We start from the raw sequence: 19,261 nt of genomic DNA, 5'->3' as shown, positions 1-19,261 counted from the left end.
GATTTCTACAGCTTGGTTTTATGATCTATTTCTAATACTCAATTAGCTCTGAGCAAAAGAATGAGATTTTAACTTGACATGATTTTAATTTTCTTATCTGAAAATGAGAATAATGGTAGGGCTGTGTAAGGATTAATTGTGAAAATTCATGTAAAGTTTTTTATCACAATGCCAGTGATAAATGCTTAATAGATATTAGTAATTATTATTATGAAATTGATATTTTCTTGATTGTGAATATGAAATATGATTATACCTACCCCAGGACTGAGAAGATGTGCTTTTATTTCCTTTTTATTTTTGGACAAACATGAGGGTTTGTGTTATTGCATGTTTGAATAAGAAAAATAGTTTTGAAACTTGAGAGGCATCATGCAATCATCAATAAGCTAATTATTAACTACACTTAAGAGAGGTGGACATATAATCTAAAATTTAAAAACTAGCTAAAATGCGAACAAAAATTTACATGATGAGCTTTTAATTATGGTCTATATTTGTAGCTTTTATGTTGTTAAAATGTTTATCAAGTATACTACAGGACAGTAATTTTTTATAAATGGCACTGGGGGTCATGTCAGATTATAAATTGTAAAAAATTAATTATCTTTATGGAATTGGAAAGTTAATATTGTGATATTCAGACTTGAGTCAGATTCTTACTCAAATTAAATTAATATATTAATAATCTGAAATACATCTCTTTTTTAACCAATGAAAGTCTACTGAATTCAAATTATTCAAGTTCAACAATCAAATCTCTAAGTAGGCCTGAATGGCGAGACCTGAACTCAAGGTTGGTTGGCGTTAACTGATGCACTGTGCCTTCCAGTGGAAGCCTTCTCTGGAACGTTGCCTTGTGAGCACATAGGACATAGAAAGTTCCAAACATCTCTTGTAGTCTCTCTTCACTGATGGCTTATTCCCAAGAATTAGTATAGGCACTAGCAATGGTTTCATCAGTCATTAGTGAACCAAGCTCTTCGTTGATTTCTAAGAGCCTTTCATATTCTGCATAACCCACCAGAAATAAATGCCATTTGATAGTTTTTCCCACACTCTACAAACTTGAACATACCCACTCAGATCAAAAGTTGTAAAGGTCATAGCAGAATTCGTTGGTTCTTCTGAAGTGGGACTTAATGTTGGGACACATTGTCCAAGTCTGTCATCTTTAGCGTGTGTAGAATGTTGTTTCTCCTGCATTATCCCATCCAGTAAATACCAACTTACCAGTGTTCTTATATAATCCTAAAAATGGTACCACACTTCTGAAACCACTATAAATCCAGTCAAATATGAAGGACACATTCATATCCTGTAGGTTCTGCAACTGGAGATAATGCAATTCCTTGCTTGGAGTCCGCCCCACACCCTCTGAAATTCAACTGCAGAGCATGATGGCTGTTGTGACCCCAGCTGATGTCGGCTCCTTCTGGACAAGTGGGTCGCTTACAGAATATTGAGGGAAATGTCTTACTCCCTCCATAGACACTCTCAGAGATACCATATCCAAGCATCTGTGAGCTATCTTTTTCTCCCTATGCCTACAAATGCACACAAATACACATCCAAAATAGCAGTTTCACAAACCTACCCACCTAGGGAAGTTTCTTCTGTAAGTACTCCAACAATTCCTGAGCCAAGGAAATAGTAGAGGCCCAATTTTATTTTTTTATATGTCTTTCTATCTATAATGAGCATTTCCTCTATATTGTCTGAAAACTAAATATGTTTGTGAAAATAAAAGAAATGGAGAAATATAGCTTTCCATCATATATAGAAATAGATGCCTATGTTATTTTAAAATATTATAATTATTCCTTTCAACATATTAGAGTTTAAGTTCATCCCTGACAGATGGTTATAACATGATGAGTGAAAAGCATTAGCAATTTAACATATTTAAGCTACCGTAGAAAATTAGCAACTTTATAAAAATTGAAAAACTCATTTCCTAATGAGATTTAGGCAAAGCTGCAAAGATTTTCATTAAATAATATAAAACAAATTAGAGGGATAGAAAGAAAACTCCAGGACAGTAAACAACATCAAATTAAAAGGTGATTTTTCACAATGTTAACTATTTAAAGACTAAAAGCTTTTAACTGTGCTCAGTAGTGTTAAAATAAGAAAAATGATTATTAACTTCTTAATATTACCACTTAGAATTTGACCAAAGTACTTAAAAATTATAAATGTTTAGTAGTATAACGATTCAGGCACTGAATATATAATTGTTTCTTCAGTGTTTTCATCATATTTTTTCTTTTCCTTTATACTTGGCAATAAATTTTGGTTTGCTAATCTAGAAGCACATAGAAATGAGTAGCAGAGTAAATCAATACTTCAAGGCAGAGTGAAGAATGCTTTAAATGTTAATGTAATTGTTACTGAGACAGTTCTCAAATGTAATGTTTGTTTTAATTGGGTTACTGACTTTTTTCTTATGACTTATAACCGTTTCTTTGTTTTTCTTTTTTATATTTCTCTCTACAGAAAGCTGACCTTGCAGTTGCTCCACTGGCTATTACCTACGTCCGAGAGAAGGTCATCGACTTTTCCAAGCCCTTTATGACACTTGGAATAAGTATTTTGTACCGCAAGCCCAATGGTACAAACCCAGGCGTCTTCTCCTTCCTGAATCCTCTCTCCCCTGATATCTGGATGTATATTCTGCTGGCTTACTTGGGTGTCAGTTGTGTGCTCTTTGTCATAGCCAGGTAACATGCTCACTTTTGTGATTTTTTTGGCAATTGTTACTTCCTTTTTCTAACTAATAATTGTCAAAAGTCACAATCAGTTTTCTTTTTCTTTATTTCCCATGGGTGTACTGATGAACAATGAACTTTTAAGAGTCACATAACTTATTAAAATGTCCTAGGATGCCTTCGGGAGCAGAAAGCATGCTGGTTGTGTCAGTAAGCTATATTCGTGGTAGAATTTACTCTTTTTATTCAGAATCTAAAAGCAGTCCTAATCACCATGATGTAAGAACGATTTCATTTTGAAGATTTCCCTTGAACCAGAGAGTAAAATACTAGTATGTTTTTATCAATTTGAATTAATAAATCAATCATAAGAAAAAACAAATGGGTAAAATTTAAAAGGTGCCTTCTTTTTAACTGAACCAAATCTAATTAAAAATAAACATTTGAAATATAAAAAGATTACCATGTTTTTATACATACAATTTATCATTTTTTCAAATAATAAATGTATCACCACATATACTGCCTTATTTTGTTGACATGTACAGTTTATTTCAATCAAAGAATCAGAACTCAAATGCCCAATTGAAAAGTAAGTAGTTCTGTGTATACTTAACTAGCAGGGGAGATACCATGATCCTGAAGGTGGTTTTCCAGGGCGAGGCATATCCCTTGCTCTCAGGATGTGCTGACCATGTGATTTCCCCAAATGTGGGAAACTTCATTGCATAATTTGTGCTAATGGGGGACTGAATTCACACTCTCCCTCACATACCCCAGAAAAGAAAAATGCCTTTATATTTACATAATGGCCTTTACAATAAATGATATGGCTTAATTATGTTAATTTTTGCTAATTTATTATTACTTTGGAGGTGGAAATTTGTAATCATTTCTCATTTGTGCTTACCTCACTATCAAATTTTTAACAACTAGACCATTTCAATATAAGTTTTCTTCTGCCTTTATTAAGAACATAAAACCATCCCTCAGGACTCAGAACACTATTATTACTCTAATGAATTTGAAAGTCCTATATTTATTATTAACTTCGAATCTTTGTATTTTAGTACATATAAAAAGATTGCTCTAAACCCAAAATAAATTAGAATTTTAGATATAGTTATTTCACATTGATAAAATTTATAATATATGACTATTAATATTTTTGCCATAACATTAACATTAAATGTTTTTAATTACATTAAATAGGTTCTTCTGATCAATTTATCACTAAAGTATTTATTTTTCCTTGAAGTTAGTATTTTTACAGTGAAGTCATACATATTTTCCCAGCAGTAAAAACATTTACTTCACTCAATTAAAAGAAAATAAAATAGTTATGGTAATAGCATAATATTTTTATGTATTTTTATATATTCATTTCTTATACACAAATATTTTGATATATTTATGCATAAATGTTTTACAAATTTATAATATTACAGCTAGTTGCTTCAATATTAGCATTTGAGTACTTCAGGCAACTATCACTTAGCTTTGACTGAAAACTCCTGTTGGAACCATTTATACATATAACTTTTGCAGCTGTTTGGTCAAGAGTGTTAACACTGCTATTTAAAGTTCCTGTCCCCAGGATAAATTAGAGTATAAAGATCTCAGGCTTTTAGCTCTAGGTTCTTTCATGTCTTATGAAAATAAAATAGCTTTCTTATTTTAGAGCATCTTTGACTATATATATATGGTCACACAATTTATATTTATATATGTAAATATATGTGCATTTATACATATATGAATATATGTGTATATTTACATATATATACACACACATACACTTTATGGTGACTAACAAAAGCCATCCTGTTTCAAATGTATTCAGAGATGAGTCCAAGTCTTAAAGATTAAATTATTCAATGTCCAGAAGACTTTGAAATCTGTCCCCAAGGGAAACAGAACAATAATATTGCAAGGCATAGAAGAAAAATACAGAAAAAATCTGCAGGTACACCTGTTTCTATTATACAATAAATAGTTAGATATCCTATATTACATAATAAATAGTTTTAGATATTCTTGCTAAAATAAGTTTTAAAAAATGCAGTAAAAATTTCTTAGAGCCATTTTAAATTCCAAACTGAAACTCCCAAACCAAATGCTTTTTTAAATTAAAATCTACCTTGACATATAGTATTGAGTTCTTCTTCCATGGAAGAAGTTCATGAATGCAAATACAGAAACAATTACAAGTTTCAATTGTAGAAGTTAATTACCTATTAATTTAAATGGAATTGTGATATTTTTTATCAATTTAAAACAAATATAGCATTTTCATTTTACCTAAGAATAAATACCTATTGGCCTTGAATGACGTTCATAAAAGTAGTTGATAATTACCCCATTTTTCATGAGTGCCATTCTTTTAAATATATTTTTCTAAGAAAAAAATCACTGGTAACCTATTTCACTGGAGAAAAATTCACAACTATAAAATAGACTATAAAGTAGACTGTTAATTATTAGAATAACAGATTTGAGGTTTATTAAATTATCTGTTGTATCATAGTATTAACAATATTAATTTTATGATCAATTAAGAGCTGATCATAAATGTTATCATTTGTTTTTAAAAATTGAATTTAAAAGTAGACTGTGATTGTAATAATACATTTAAAATTTTTTCCCTTACTCTTATTTTATATGGAAAAACTGATCTAAAAAAATACTAAACAAATGTTCTAAGTTTTAAAGTCAGTATTTACAATAGTTATGTGGTCTTATTTGTATGTCCGGGTTTGGTTTATAGTCTCTGATATCTTGCAAACAGTGGCAATGTTGTTTGTAGCATAATGACATAACCAGCGTGCTTCCCTGAATTAGCTGAGAAATCTGATTGAGGAGTAAAGATGGGCCCGGGTCATGGTTTTCTAGACAAAGAACGGCATGTCCCAAGTATCCGAACAGTAGTTTTTTTCTCGCAGAGGATTAGGAAGAAGTCTTGTCCATTATGGGCTTGTACCTAATCACACTTGTTCCTTTCTATTCTCTTTTTCTTTGACCTAGGTTTATCAGTATAAAAATGTCAGTTAGTTATATAAAAACTGGTTACGGAACCCACCCTTTACACTAATCATGAGAGGTATTTTTCACCTTGCTTCAAATATTTCCTTCATGAAAACCTGATGATATTGGTACACTAGATGCTACTTATAAAATAAGTCCATTTAAATTCTCATAATATTACAGTTTTTTTTTCTTTTAACCATAGTTGTATCCAAGACAACCAGAACTGTATTGAAATACAGCATGTAAATCTGGTCCAGGGTTCTCAGTAGTTTGTCATACAGAGATGAAAAACTAAGGACCAGAAAAAAAAAAAAGAATGGTGCACACATTTCTCTCCAACAGGATTGAAGTAACCATAGTAATTATCCCCTGAGTATATGAAAAACATCAAATATTTTATTCTGACATTGATATTTAAAAATTAAATACAAATAAACTCTGGAGAAGAAAAATAGTACTATATCAAATTTTCTAGTAAGGATATTATTTATAGAATTTTTTAGACTACTTAAATGAACAAATGAGTATGGTTGAAATAGGGAAAAGAGTAAAATAAGGTAAGCAACATTGACTAATCAGACCCTTCATAGCAAGAAGAAAAAAATAAAAAAAATATTCAATGTGTTAAATACATAACATTAGTTTTTAAGCATAAAAAAGAGTATAAAATTGCTTGTATATTTTGCATTTAATTGCTTTGCATTATTTTCAGAACATTAGAATACTGTGTATTGTATTATTGAGTTAGGCAGCAGGGGGTGCTATCCTTAGATCAGCTGAAGGGTTTATTACTATGACCACCAGAATATATGTTTTGGCTCTAACATGGTCCATGGTCCACAAGATGATAAGGCTGTTGCCTTACTGAGAGTCCTTATACTGGTAAAAGTATTCTGTATATCTCTTGGCACTCAGAAGTAAAGATGTTCCAAACATAGTGTTTTTGATGGTTTAACTAAGTTCAGAAAACCATGTCCAAAGTGCATGCGTTAACAGCTTTGATCTTGGCTCCTGACTTGTGTGCAATAGTTTTTGTATTCCTGCCACAATAATGGGTGACATTTAATGTACAGTGAAGGGCAACAATGAACTATTATGCACATGGAAATGGATTACTGTTTTGGTAGGATGTTCAATGTTAAACTAATCTGCTGCCAAAAAGACTGTTGTCACATCGAAACGAAATGGCAATTTTGCTGTGTGCCTTGGCCACCAAACTGCCCATCTCTTACTCTAAAACCATTTTGGTTTTGCCTTTCCATAACATAATTTTAGATATAAATATATATATATATAAAACATATATTTTTTAGTCATTATTTACTCACATATATTGCAAGGAAGCCAATCAATTATTCTTATTCCCATTTAGCATTTTTTTCTAAAATTTAATGAAAATTTGGTTTAAAATCATACTGTTTTGATAATATGCCTTTCACAAGTATGAAAAGGATTACAAATTGATTATATTAACAAATATCTCAATTATGGACCTGAAGATGATGCTGGTTAAAAATAAATTTACTTTCAGATATGTTTCTGTAGGAGATGAGATTACTTCTACATTAACAGTTTTTCCTACAATTGTTATTTGGTAAATATATTATAAAATAATGTAGCTCTTTATTATTAATATTTTCAGTAATATTTATGGCTACAAAGTAGACAACTAGTCACAAGCCCAGAAAATAATTTTTAGTTGGTAGAATTAGTAGAACTGAACTAATTGAAACTAAGGTGAATCAGTGACTTCTTCCCAGGTCTAGTGAACATGGAATCTCAATATTTGAGGCAGGAGATTTTGACTGAAATTGCATTTATTGGATATAGGTGAGAATCTTAATCATCATAATAAGCATATTTCTGCCAAATTTTATAAGTATATTTTAGACATTTGTAAGTATGAAAGATTTGAGAAAAAAGTAAAACAAAGATAATTTAAAAATTTACTTAATTTTTAAAAATTAAGTTAAAGTTCTTTTTCTGTAATCAGATGCTTGTTATCATATTTTTAAAAAGATAAATGTTTTCAAATATCTTTTAGAAATTTCCACATTTCTTCCAAAATATTTTTTTACATAAAATATTTTTGATTGTTAGGATGAAATTAAGTACATATGCAATAGCAGAAGTCTGATAGCGCATACTTATTTTTCATATTCTATGGATAAATTATTTGCCTCTGTGTCTTTCCTTGCCTCCAAATTGAATTCAGAGTCCCCAGAGTGAGAAAGCTGCTCTCTGCCTCGTCACTGCAAGGGGATTCGTTCACTCAATAAATATGTTGGCCAATGAGCTTCTGAGAACTATAGTCACCCTATGGTCACTTTTAGAAGTTTCAATTCAGAAGTTATACAATGTCTAGCTCAGTAAATCACAGATACTAATTTATAAATTACAGTCTATATATTCACATTAAGAAACTCAAGAATGGTAAAGATTTGAATACTTAGTAAATTATCAATAGTATATGTGCTACCAAAACACGGCATCTCTGTTCTTAATGAGTGCTTTATGGAAGATGTAAATATGTTTCACACACACACACACACATAATCACATCTACTGATAAGAAAAAGTATTCTTGTAAGAAATTATTTCTTTCTTTGAAAGCTTGGGAAAAGTGGTGTAGTGGCTTCTTTGCAGTGGCCACCATGCCTCATATATGCCTCATATACTTCACAGTGCTGTGGATGGCTTGTTTTTCTTCCTTTTTATTTATTCCTCTTTTCCTTTTTCTCTCTTTTTTTTTGCCATAGGATAATAACTATTTGAGGTAATTCTTAAGAACCAATAAGATAAAAAGAACCAAGCATTTCTCACCAAGTGATGCACTTAATCTCCCTTATTTTGCCATGTCTGCGTAGTTGGTTCCCCATAGCTGCAGAACACCAGGAACTGTGTGTCAGAGGTCATCTCCTAGCTGGTTTTGTCTGGTTCATCACCAAAACAAAACAAAACTGCTCTTCTGTCATTCTGTAGTCATTAGTAAAATGGTCTCCTTGGACTTTAGGGGGTGGGGTGTTCTCGGTCACCTAAGAAAGGTGTTCAAATTTCTAAACTATCCCCCCAAAGTCAGCTGTTTTTAAATCGTGTTCTTGATAAAGCATTTTCATCTACCATGTCTAATCAAGAGAGGTGAGAGCTGTGAAATCTGTGCAGGAAGTCAGTGCAACAAAGATAATGAGGAAATAAGTGTTCACTAGGGGTTTTGCTTGTTTATTTTCTTTCTACATGTTTTTGTTGTACATCGATAAACATTCTGCTCACCAAAAAGCAATTGTCTTAAGAAATGTAGAGAAATAGGTCAGTTTCGGGGGGTAAGTATGATACCTGAGTTAGTGAAATTTTATTTTTATCTAAATAAAGCTGACTTTTTTGCCGTAGATTTTTCAGATAGATGCTTTCCTATATAGTCTCATACTGGGTTGGTAGATCATATGGAAGAAGTCACTGAGAAAAAAGGAAAAAGAATGAATACATAATGCTTGTCAATAAAACCTGGGTTACAGTTGAGAACCATAGAGAGATTAATAGATTATGTTCTTTTCTCAGTAAGTCTATGTTTTTGTGGTTGGTTATAAGGAACAAATTGATAACACATCACCCACTCCACACCTCGTACTTCTGGAAAAGATATTAGAGAAGTTTTCCCTTGTTTATTGCTATAATAGTTATACTTTTACAATTCTAATTTATTATAGAAGTGGAGGTTCTAAAGAAAAGAAAAAAGATTTAGAAGAAAACAGATTTAGAAAAGGTGCTTGTATCAACTTAAAAAAAAAACTATAACATTAAATTCACCTTCCACTCTTTCCTTTTAAGATTTTTAGGGGAAAAAGTTGGCTATCTTTTTTTTAAAGAATGCTGTATTAAATATTTGTTCTACATGTTAGCAGAATATTATTATTATATAATAACAAGTGATAATAGAGTCACCTTATTAACTATACTTATAAACATGGCTTTCTCTTCAGATCTGCAATTAAGAAAGCTTAAAAAGTATTCCCAATCACCTGGGCACCTAGACAGCAGACACTGGCAAGCCATACATCCACAAATTTGCCTCATAAACCTTTTCTTTAGAAATGCTAACTTTTTCAACATGAAACTTACTAGCTGCACATAGTAAAATAATTGATCTACATTGTAAGCTGTTTTTGGAGACTCAAAATGCTATTATTGATGTCAATTTGATTTTTTTCATAACTCATGGGTATGGGAAAACTATCGTTAATATTAAATGAAAATGTATGCATGTAATTTTAGTAGCAATTTATGACTATTTCTTCATGCTATGTAAAATAATGCACTCTATCCAAATTATTAATGAGTAGTAGATATAGTGTCATCAACCAGTATGACTTCATTCATTAGAGCATGTCACAACACCTTAATTGCTATAATTTTTTACATTCCATTACATAATTATATCATCAAGTTAAGTTGTTTTCATATCAATCCTGTTGGGTGTATATGCATATTTTTTTAGGAAAAATGTCATTTCTGTTGCAAATAGCAATAGGAAATGATAGCATCTATTTTTGTATAAATAGAATTAGTAAAACAAACAACAGAAACTATTGTATTGATTTTCAATGCTATAAAATATGAACTTATTAGTGTTAGAAATATATTAATTTTATACCTATTATTAAAATTCTGTTTAGAAACCCAGAAATTAATCTGATTAACTTTTATAACTAAACTGTATTAATGAAGTTATTATAAACATCTGCATTATAAAACTATAATAATTTTTTCTATTTTGTCTAATGTACATTGAATTGAAATATCATTTAGTTTCAATACGTTATATATAAAATGTAATTCCCACCTTCCCCCATTCCCCTAACCTGGCCTGATTATTGCTTAATTTTCTGCTATTCTTTGTGAGAGATGTATAACTCTAAATTAATTATTTTAAAATATTTCCCATTTTATTTGTCCTGTCTGACTTCTCCTAAGATGATAAAATGAGGGAACTGTATTTAGAATAAATTTTTCTATTAATAATGGATTTAATATTTGAAGCAAAGGTGAAATGGTAGGTTTTGAATGTTACTGGCATGATAAAATTATAAACAGAATAGGGCTACAACTGTCATCTAAGTTGGTTCAGAATATGCACCTGAATATTATTTTAACATAATAATATTAGGTAAGTGTTTCCCTGCTTCCCTTACTATTTATTGGTATGGAGAATGGGGGTGCTGGGAGGTGTGTTTTAATATTAGCTTAGCAGTTCACTAGACTGACTGAAGATATGTTTTGGAAACTGTTATGAATAAAGTGATTTTACCAAGAAAATTGAAAATAGTGATAATTTTGTTTGTAAAAGGAGATGAAAAAGTAAGATTCAGTCAGGGAAATATATGTTGCTTTCAAAATTTTCATATCACTAATTCAATTTTCCATTAGGGTTTCAAATTGTTTTTAATCAGGAAGATATTTGAAATAATTTCTGCCAAAAATTACTTATATCTATATTTCTTAATTTAGAAATTTAAGTGAATGCTTTCCAAACATACTTCAGTTACTTTAGATACTAAACTGCATATGCAGTGCAGACACCTTACCTTTTAAATATTTTATTGATATATTTGGTTCAATAGTGTAATTTCAAAGAATGTTTAGTGGAAAGAAAAGAAAGTTCACAACTAATTAAACCTTATGAAACATATTAAAATTAATTTTATAGTTAAATTTTATGAGAAAAAAACTTAGGCGCCTTGCATGTTTATGGTACGCTATCTTTGTATAATCCAGATATTTGCATATTAGCTAAACCAGTTTAAATGTCCAAGTAAGGCTAGAAAACAAAGTGCCATTTTCAAATGCTAGTTTCAAGTTCTTAGTGATTGCATTATTGACTTACTAAGTGTCCATTTTCTAAAAGGCATAGTCTGTTTCATTTTTCAGTATTAGAAACCACATGACCACCTGACTGATCTGAGGGCAGTCTGCCTTGAGCCTTTTAATACTGGACTTACTGCTTTTAAAATACTTAGCAAGTGTGTTGCAAGCTAAACACTTGCTTCTGCTCTGTAAGTCTAAGAGAGAATTCTTTGCAATGTAACTGTGCTCATATTGATTTTAAAATGATTACTTCTTTAATGTTTGCTACTTCACTTACAAATAAATAACTATATTGGTAAGAGATTATTGATAAAACAAACCTATACTTTCTTATACAATGTTGATATGTGGGGGATTTTCCTTATTATTCCAAATTTAAAGCCACTCTTAATTTGATTGAACAGTTGGGTGTTTTTTTAAAATATGGTATTTGTAGCTATTTGATGAAACTATATAAAAGCCATTGCATAATTTTAAAAATAATTTCAGCTTTAAGTTTAGAATTCTATTTTTTATTTTCGCATTTGTAAAATTGCCTGAGTGTTATAGCAAATAAAATGCCTTTTTCTCAGAAATTTAAAAATGATCAATAGATGATTATAATAAGGATTTTTTGCTTCATAACAATAAAACCAATTTTAGCTTGTTAAAAACTTGAGTAGGTTACAGTATAGAGTTATGACTTAATTTTACTTAAGAACATAGATTTCTTAGAATATTAATAGGTCACAGGATCTAAACCTAGCTTATTGTTGAAGTTAATTTCCTACATTAAATAAATATTTAAACAGGAATCAGCGGGAATGCCTACATTTTGAAGACATTTATGATTGATTTTTCCTAGTAATAGTGATGTTTATTTTTCCTCAAGATTATAGTTTTACTGAAATCGATCTCAATTTAAATTTGTCATTAATAAATTACAAATCAAAATAACTGATCACTGTTATCATCTCATTAAGCCCTTCCAATTCATTCAGATCTCCTTAATAATATGTTCAATGGCATATTATTATAGCATTCATATACCAATAACCCTTGTATTCCACTCTGTATAAATCTGGTGACATTGTGGCATTAAAACTACTAATATACAAGGCTAAGGTTAATCAATGAACAAAAAGACAAAAATTCCTCATAAATTATGTGTATTGTTCAGTGGTGTGATGTGTATTGTTCAATAGCTGGCTAAGGCAAAGAAAGAAGCTTTGATTTGTAGCAGTTTGCCAGTTTAGTGGTATAAATACTACCACTGTAGCCAATGTCAAGCTATCAATGGTGGAGTTTCACTTAGTGCCAAATCGTGAAGATAAGTGCAGGGTTTGCTCTTTCAAGACAGTAAGAGCTACTAGTGTACTACTAATATATAACACGCTCAAGTGAAAAGAAAAACATAGGAAATAGAAGTGAATAGCAGTCAGTCCAGATGGAATGTATTTATGCAGATAGATATGCAGGGCGTATCAGAAAGATATGGGGAAGATAGTGATAATGTTGTAGAACCTTGAAAGGAGTAGGTTTTCAAGGTTCTGCAATTTATCAATACAGTGTATGAATACAATTGGAATCTTTGCAGCAATTAACAATACAATTACAATGTCTTATTAATTCAATTATTAATTCATTGATAGTAAATGCAATTAATCAATCAGTAATTTTATTAATATAATTAGAACTTTTATTAATGCAATTAGAACCTTTGAAGCAATTCTATATTTAAATACCAAATTATCACTCCATTTATAAAAATAATTTGATATCTAAGCAGTTAGCATAACTTTGAAGTTAACTAAATGTTAAAATATCTATGGAAAGGTGAGAGTACCCTAAGGGGAACTTTAGCTATATGACAAGCTTATGGAATGAGCCTTGGTGGATGCTGTTTTCTGAATTATCGAGATTGTGTCATTAAACTAGAAAACTTTAACTCTTTACCTAGAAAATATTGAACGATGCCATGATTTTCATTGCTTGTCATTTTTAATCAAAAATTCTAAGACAAATAAACTTTTAAGATCATTCAGTAACAATATTGTAAACATTGGTAAAGGCACTTTGATAGTTCAGCAATAGGTTCAGAGCCTACTATGGTAGTAGGAATAGCTTCACATGTAGAGAATCAGAAACCCAATAGAATAGTTACTTAAATAAATAGGGGGTTACTCTTGTTACAGAGTCTTAAATTAGGCAGGGCAAGACTGAAAGATGACATCAACTTGGCACCTTCTGTGTACTTGCCGCACTAGTCAGAGACTGAGGCTTCCGTCCTCCTGATTGCAGGATGGCCACTGCAACTTCAGGCATCACGTCTGCATCCCAGTGGGCAGAAGGGAGAAAGAATAATGGGTGAAAGTCAAAAATACAATGCCTTCAATTCAGAAAAAGAGTTTTTATTTACATATTATTGGCTAGAATTATCTTGCTTGGCTGTTCCAAAAGAGTTTGCAGATGTGAGTATCTTACATCTGAATATATTCCCGACTCAGTTCTATTGTTAGAAAGATGTTATTTGGGTATGTTACTGACTGTCTGGCACAGGAGTTTTTAAATTGTTAAGTAATGTATGGCCACACATGAAATACCTTTAAATTTCTTGTTTCAAATATTTATTTTTGAACTTGTCTTTCTCATCTGTTATTAGGGTACCTGTCTCCAAGCAGCTTGACTACTCCCTTTTTCTTATTTTAAACAAATATTCCTTTAAAAATGAGTTAATGAAGCTTAAGAATTTATCAAAAGTAAGTGTAAATATTTTGTATTTTAGAGATTTGTACTTTCTTTCTGGTCCTGGCCTATATTCTTGAAACATGAATATACCAAATTAATTTTATATATGAAACATTAATTTTTACTTAAACATTAAGTGATGCTATCAAAATATACATTTTCAGTCCTATAAAAATAATCTTTTTTAAAGGATGTATTTATTTGTTTTTAGAAAGAGGGGAAAGGAGAGAGAAAGAGAGGGAGAAAAACATTGATGTGAGAGAGAAACATTGATCGGTTGCCTCTTGAATGCCCCCAGATCAGGGACCGGCCCTGAACCCAGGCGTGTGTCCCGACTGGGAATCAAACCTGTGCAGGATGGCACACAGCAAACTGAACCTCACCAGTTGGGCCAACCCTGGTTTATTTTTTGTGTAGGAGAGTTCAGTGCCTCCATGCTTTCCCTACCTCTTCTAAAACAATGAAGGAGTTAAGAGCAAAAAAATTGTTTATTGTGGAAGTGTCTATTATATATATATATATATACACACACACACACACACACACACACACAATATAAATGGACTACAGTATATCACTGGGCAGTTTTTACAAAACATCAGATAACACATTGTTACTAAGGGGAAAAAATTTACCCAAGAGAATACCAGGATCAAATAAGATTAGGGGAACTATGTCCTAGATTTCAGAACTTCACTGTTAAAAAATTGAAGTCTCTGAAAAGTCTTGCAGTAAAGAAATCTGATATGATAGTTTAACTCTGCATTTTCCAAACATACTATTTGTCCATGAGACAACTTTTCCTCTATAATTTCAACATTATCTATGATCATGTTTTATACTAATAACCAGTTAGCCTGCTAAATCAGAGATGTGAAATATTACTTTAATGTGTAAATTCATTTAAATTTTTTGTTTTCATCATATAAATTTCATGTAGATGAAATCACCTGAATAAGATTTGACTTAACATCTATGCTTTTGATTTCTTATGGAATTATTATAAGAGCTCATCTGCTTATGTTCACAGAAAGTAAAATAATGAATGTGAAAATTTTAAATTTAATTATGAAACTTAAACAAATCCACTTCTATTTAAAAGTGACAATTTATAGACCCTGGCTGGTGTGGCTCAGTGGATTGAGTCCAGGCCTGTGAACCAAATCATTGCCAGTTTGATTCCCTGTCAGGGCACATGCCTGGGTTGCAGGCCAGGTCCCCAGTAGGGGGTGTGCAAAGGACAATCATACATTGATGTTTATCTCCCTCTCTTTCTCCCCCACTTCCCCCTCTCTAAAAATAAATAAATAAAACCTTTAAAAATGTCAACTTATTATGCTTAATTGTAAATTATTTTTCTATTAAATTATCAGAAAGACAGTCATTGAATATTTAAGAAAACATTACAGGCATTAAAAAAATATAAAATAATTACATAATTAGAAGAAACAAAAAAAAAGACATTTTAAAGTAGTGATAAACCTAGCAACTATGCTCTGCTTTTCATACTGGGAAATTATAATTTGAGAGAAAATATATATGGCTTAAATAACTTGACTTTTGCTCTGGCTGGTGTAGCTCAGTGGATTGAGCATGGGCCTATGAATCAGAGGATCGAGGTTCGATTCCCAGTGAGGGCACATATCTGGGTTGCAAGCCAGTTCCCAGCAGGGGACACACGAAAGGCAACCATACATTGATATTTCTCTCCCTCTCTCCTTTCCTTTCCCTCTAAAGATAAATAAATAAAATCTTTAAAGAAATAAAATAAATAAATAAAAAATTTGAGTTTTATTAATAATATTACCATGTGTTTTAATGGAGAAAGTGTTTTGAAAAATAGTTGATAATTTTACTTTCTGTTTATTGCAAGGACAAAATTAATTACCTATTCTTATGGAAATGATCAGCAATGTAGGTAGATAAATTATATAGATTTTGATCTGAGAGATAATTACAAAGCTACATATTTTTATGAGGTTGTAATTTTTTTGTTAGAGCTTAATTTGCCTATTTTATGACCCAGACTCTATAAATAGGACTGAAGGAGGTCATTGTATTTGAAATCTCATTTACATATTAGACAGCATCAAATGGTAATTATTAATGGCCTAGTTGTATATGAAATACAAGGGTTGTGAGTGCAAAAGCCATAAAATTAGTGAGTTCAGCACCATGTAAGCCTGCAGTGTCAAACACTCAGCTGTGGTAATATTAAAATGCCTTGTCTGGGGACAACCAATCATTTTTACCTACATGATTCTAGTTTGTTCATCTTATGCAGGTTGGGCAGATAGCAATTTTGAATGGCTTATCCTGAAATAAATGCAATTATCAAAGGATTATATGGTCAAACCTGCAAAGGGTTTACTCATTTTAATCTTTTGTATGTAAGTCTTCTGGCTCTTCTTGTACACTGTCTTTTTTAGTTAATGGGAAGTATTAGAGGTTAGGTCTTAGCTATTTCAAATAAGATATACTGATAGATAAAAACTTCATAAATGGCAGCTGCTTTTTGCAAATTGTGACCAAGTGTTTATTTGTTTTCTAAAATCAGTCAGTTTATTATTTGTTTCTTTGTGATCATAAGATAGTATATACCCAAAATATTAAACCTATGATCATAATTTATAACAAGATTGAGAGTATATAAATTCAAATCAGGTTCTAAATAATAATATATCATGAATTTTCGGTCAGTGATTCACATTGTTTGAAAATTATTCCAGCTGGCTCTGTTAATCCTCTTTGTCTGTCTGTTCCTCTCCCTCCAAAAAGTACTATCTCTATAAACAATAATTTGAAAAATATATTTATATATTTTTGTTCATAATTCCTAATATATATTCATTTTAGATAAACTTCTAGTGACTATACTTAAACTGTTTTAGAAATAAAAAGGTAAATGTTTTATCTTTCAAGTTCAGTTAAATGAGAAAACATTACAGGAGTCAGTTACAGTTTTGTGGATGAACATTCTGGATAACAAAGATGACTTTTTTATTTCAAATATTGCAACTAGAGACATTAATGAGACAATAATCTGATCTCCTTAACTTCTAACTCAAATATGAAAATCCATTCTAAGATGTCATTGTTAATAGGTTTTACACAAACATATTAGTTTAAAAATACAAATTATTGAGAGAAGTTACAGTTTTTCTTTTCACTTTTAACCAGGGTATTTCAAAGGAATTTTGTGTAAAAGGATTTCTTACATATGTTTTAACTCTTGAATTTTAATGATAAAGTAAGTTCTTGTATATGTGTGTATAGGTGAATTGTTTCTTAAACCTTGGTGTTAAATCCATTTCCCCCACAATTTTTGACTACGCATCTTTGTAAAACACTAAGCAACGTGCAGAAATAGAAACTTGTGTCCTGTCTAAATAGAAGCACTTCAAATTTAATATTATAAAAGGACAAATGTGCAGGGGAAGGTTCCAGATCATAATGAAGTAGTCCATTCAGAGTCAGTCCTCTAAAAGGCATGAAAGGTGAGGGGGATTCCAAAAGAACATGAAATCTGCACAGTAGACTCAAGAGGTTAGAAATGAACAGCTGGCACTTCAGTGTTAAACACTGTCCGCAGGAGATGACAGGACGATGTCATTCGAGTGATAGGTTTGTCTATAACGTATCTGAAGTCTATATACCACACTACAACAAACAGTGAGCAATCCCATTTGCAGTTTCTGGCTCTACTAATCACTTGTAATTTACCTGAGATTTAATTTATTGGCCTAGTAAATAATGAGTTAGTCCACACTAAGAAGTGGTAGTATAGCAAACAACAATGTACTGCTTTTGATTGTTACTTATTTCTCATTTATTGTTTTAAAATCCAAGTACTTGTACAGCCGTCAATTAATGAACAAAAGTATTATGAACAAAACCCTGAAATAATTAAATATTTAGAAGATTATGGGCAGATTGTCAGATATTTGTGATGTACAGATATTGAGATTGTTGCACACAATTCAGAAAAATCATTCAAAGATGATATTTTGAAGGTAGAAGTATAAATAAGTGTATCAATAATATAAAGTATTAAGGAACATGATTTAGATATATAATATTTAAATAATAAACCAGGATGCATATGTCATTTTACAATACAGAATCATAAGTTCTTGAAACACTTTTAAATAAATTAGATTAGTGGAATGACAGGAATTGTCTGTGTCATTTAAAGCTTTAAGACATTTAGGAAAACTGAGTTACATGTTTAAAAACAATAAAAGTGCATATACCGTGTCAGAAACCTAACGTAAAAAGCTCTATATCTATGACTGATAAATGAAGAAAATGAGGTGTGAAGATGCCAGGGAACCAACACAGGTCAGGTATTAATCGTAGACCTGGAGCCAGATTGCAAAACGCTGCAGCATTAAGTCAAAACTTAGCCTTCGCAGACACATTAACACAACTCCACTTTCACAATTATAATTAAAGCTCAGCTTAAGTCTTGACTCTGCTAGACTTTGAAAAGTATTATAGCTAATAATGTGTTTTGCAGTTTTCAGAAAGAATCTGTTTTCTGATAATACTTAATATTTCAGATATTGGCTTGCTACGTTTTGTACTTTCTTTCCCTAGAAGCTCTTACAATGCTTTTAATCTTTATGACTACACCATCAATTTAGAGTTCCACTAGTTAAATGATATTAGATAATATGCTACATTTTACTTTGTCAGTTAGTATCTGGTTTATTTTTTAAGCCATTAAATATATCCTAATTTAATGTGCATCTTTTCCTTGTTCTCAAGGCTGTAGGAATTTTCTTTTCCTCTTTTCCTTCCTTTTTGTCTGCTTTGTCTTGTCATATAGAGTGCATGTTTCTGAATTTTTCCTTTCTTTCTGTATTTCTGAACTGACTCTCAGTCAGAACTTTTCAGCAAGATTTACTTATTTTTCTCAGTCCATTGTTATCTCT

General features: G+C 31.0%; 1 protein-coding gene and 1 non-coding gene across 2 annotated transcripts in view; both read left to right on the top strand.

Moving 5' to 3' along the window:
* Nucleotides 1-19,261, top strand: part of GRIK2 (glutamate ionotropic receptor kainate type subunit 2) — a 592,671-nt gene that overhangs the window by 459,114 nt on the left and 114,296 nt on the right. The window contains exon 12 of the mRNA XM_037135552.2: nucleotides 2,500-2,723. Coding sequence (XP_036991447.1) covers nucleotides 2,500-2,723 — 224 coding nt within the window. The remainder of the gene's footprint in view (nucleotides 1-2,499; nucleotides 2,724-19,261) is intronic.
* On the top strand, nucleotides 3,320-3,481 carry LOC119042006 (U1 spliceosomal RNA). The gene has a single exon (XR_005081143.1). It is a non-coding gene; the product is annotated as a U1 spliceosomal RNA (small nuclear RNA).

The sequence above is a fragment of the Artibeus jamaicensis genome, unplaced genomic scaffold (assembly GCF_021234435.1).
Source record: "Artibeus jamaicensis isolate MK-2021 breed Jamaican fruit bat unplaced genomic scaffold, CSHL_Jam_final contig_387, whole genome shotgun sequence".
NCBI classification, from domain to species: Eukaryota; Metazoa; Chordata; class Mammalia; order Chiroptera; family Phyllostomidae; genus Artibeus; species Artibeus jamaicensis.
This window is presented reverse-complemented; position numbering and strand designations above follow the sequence as displayed.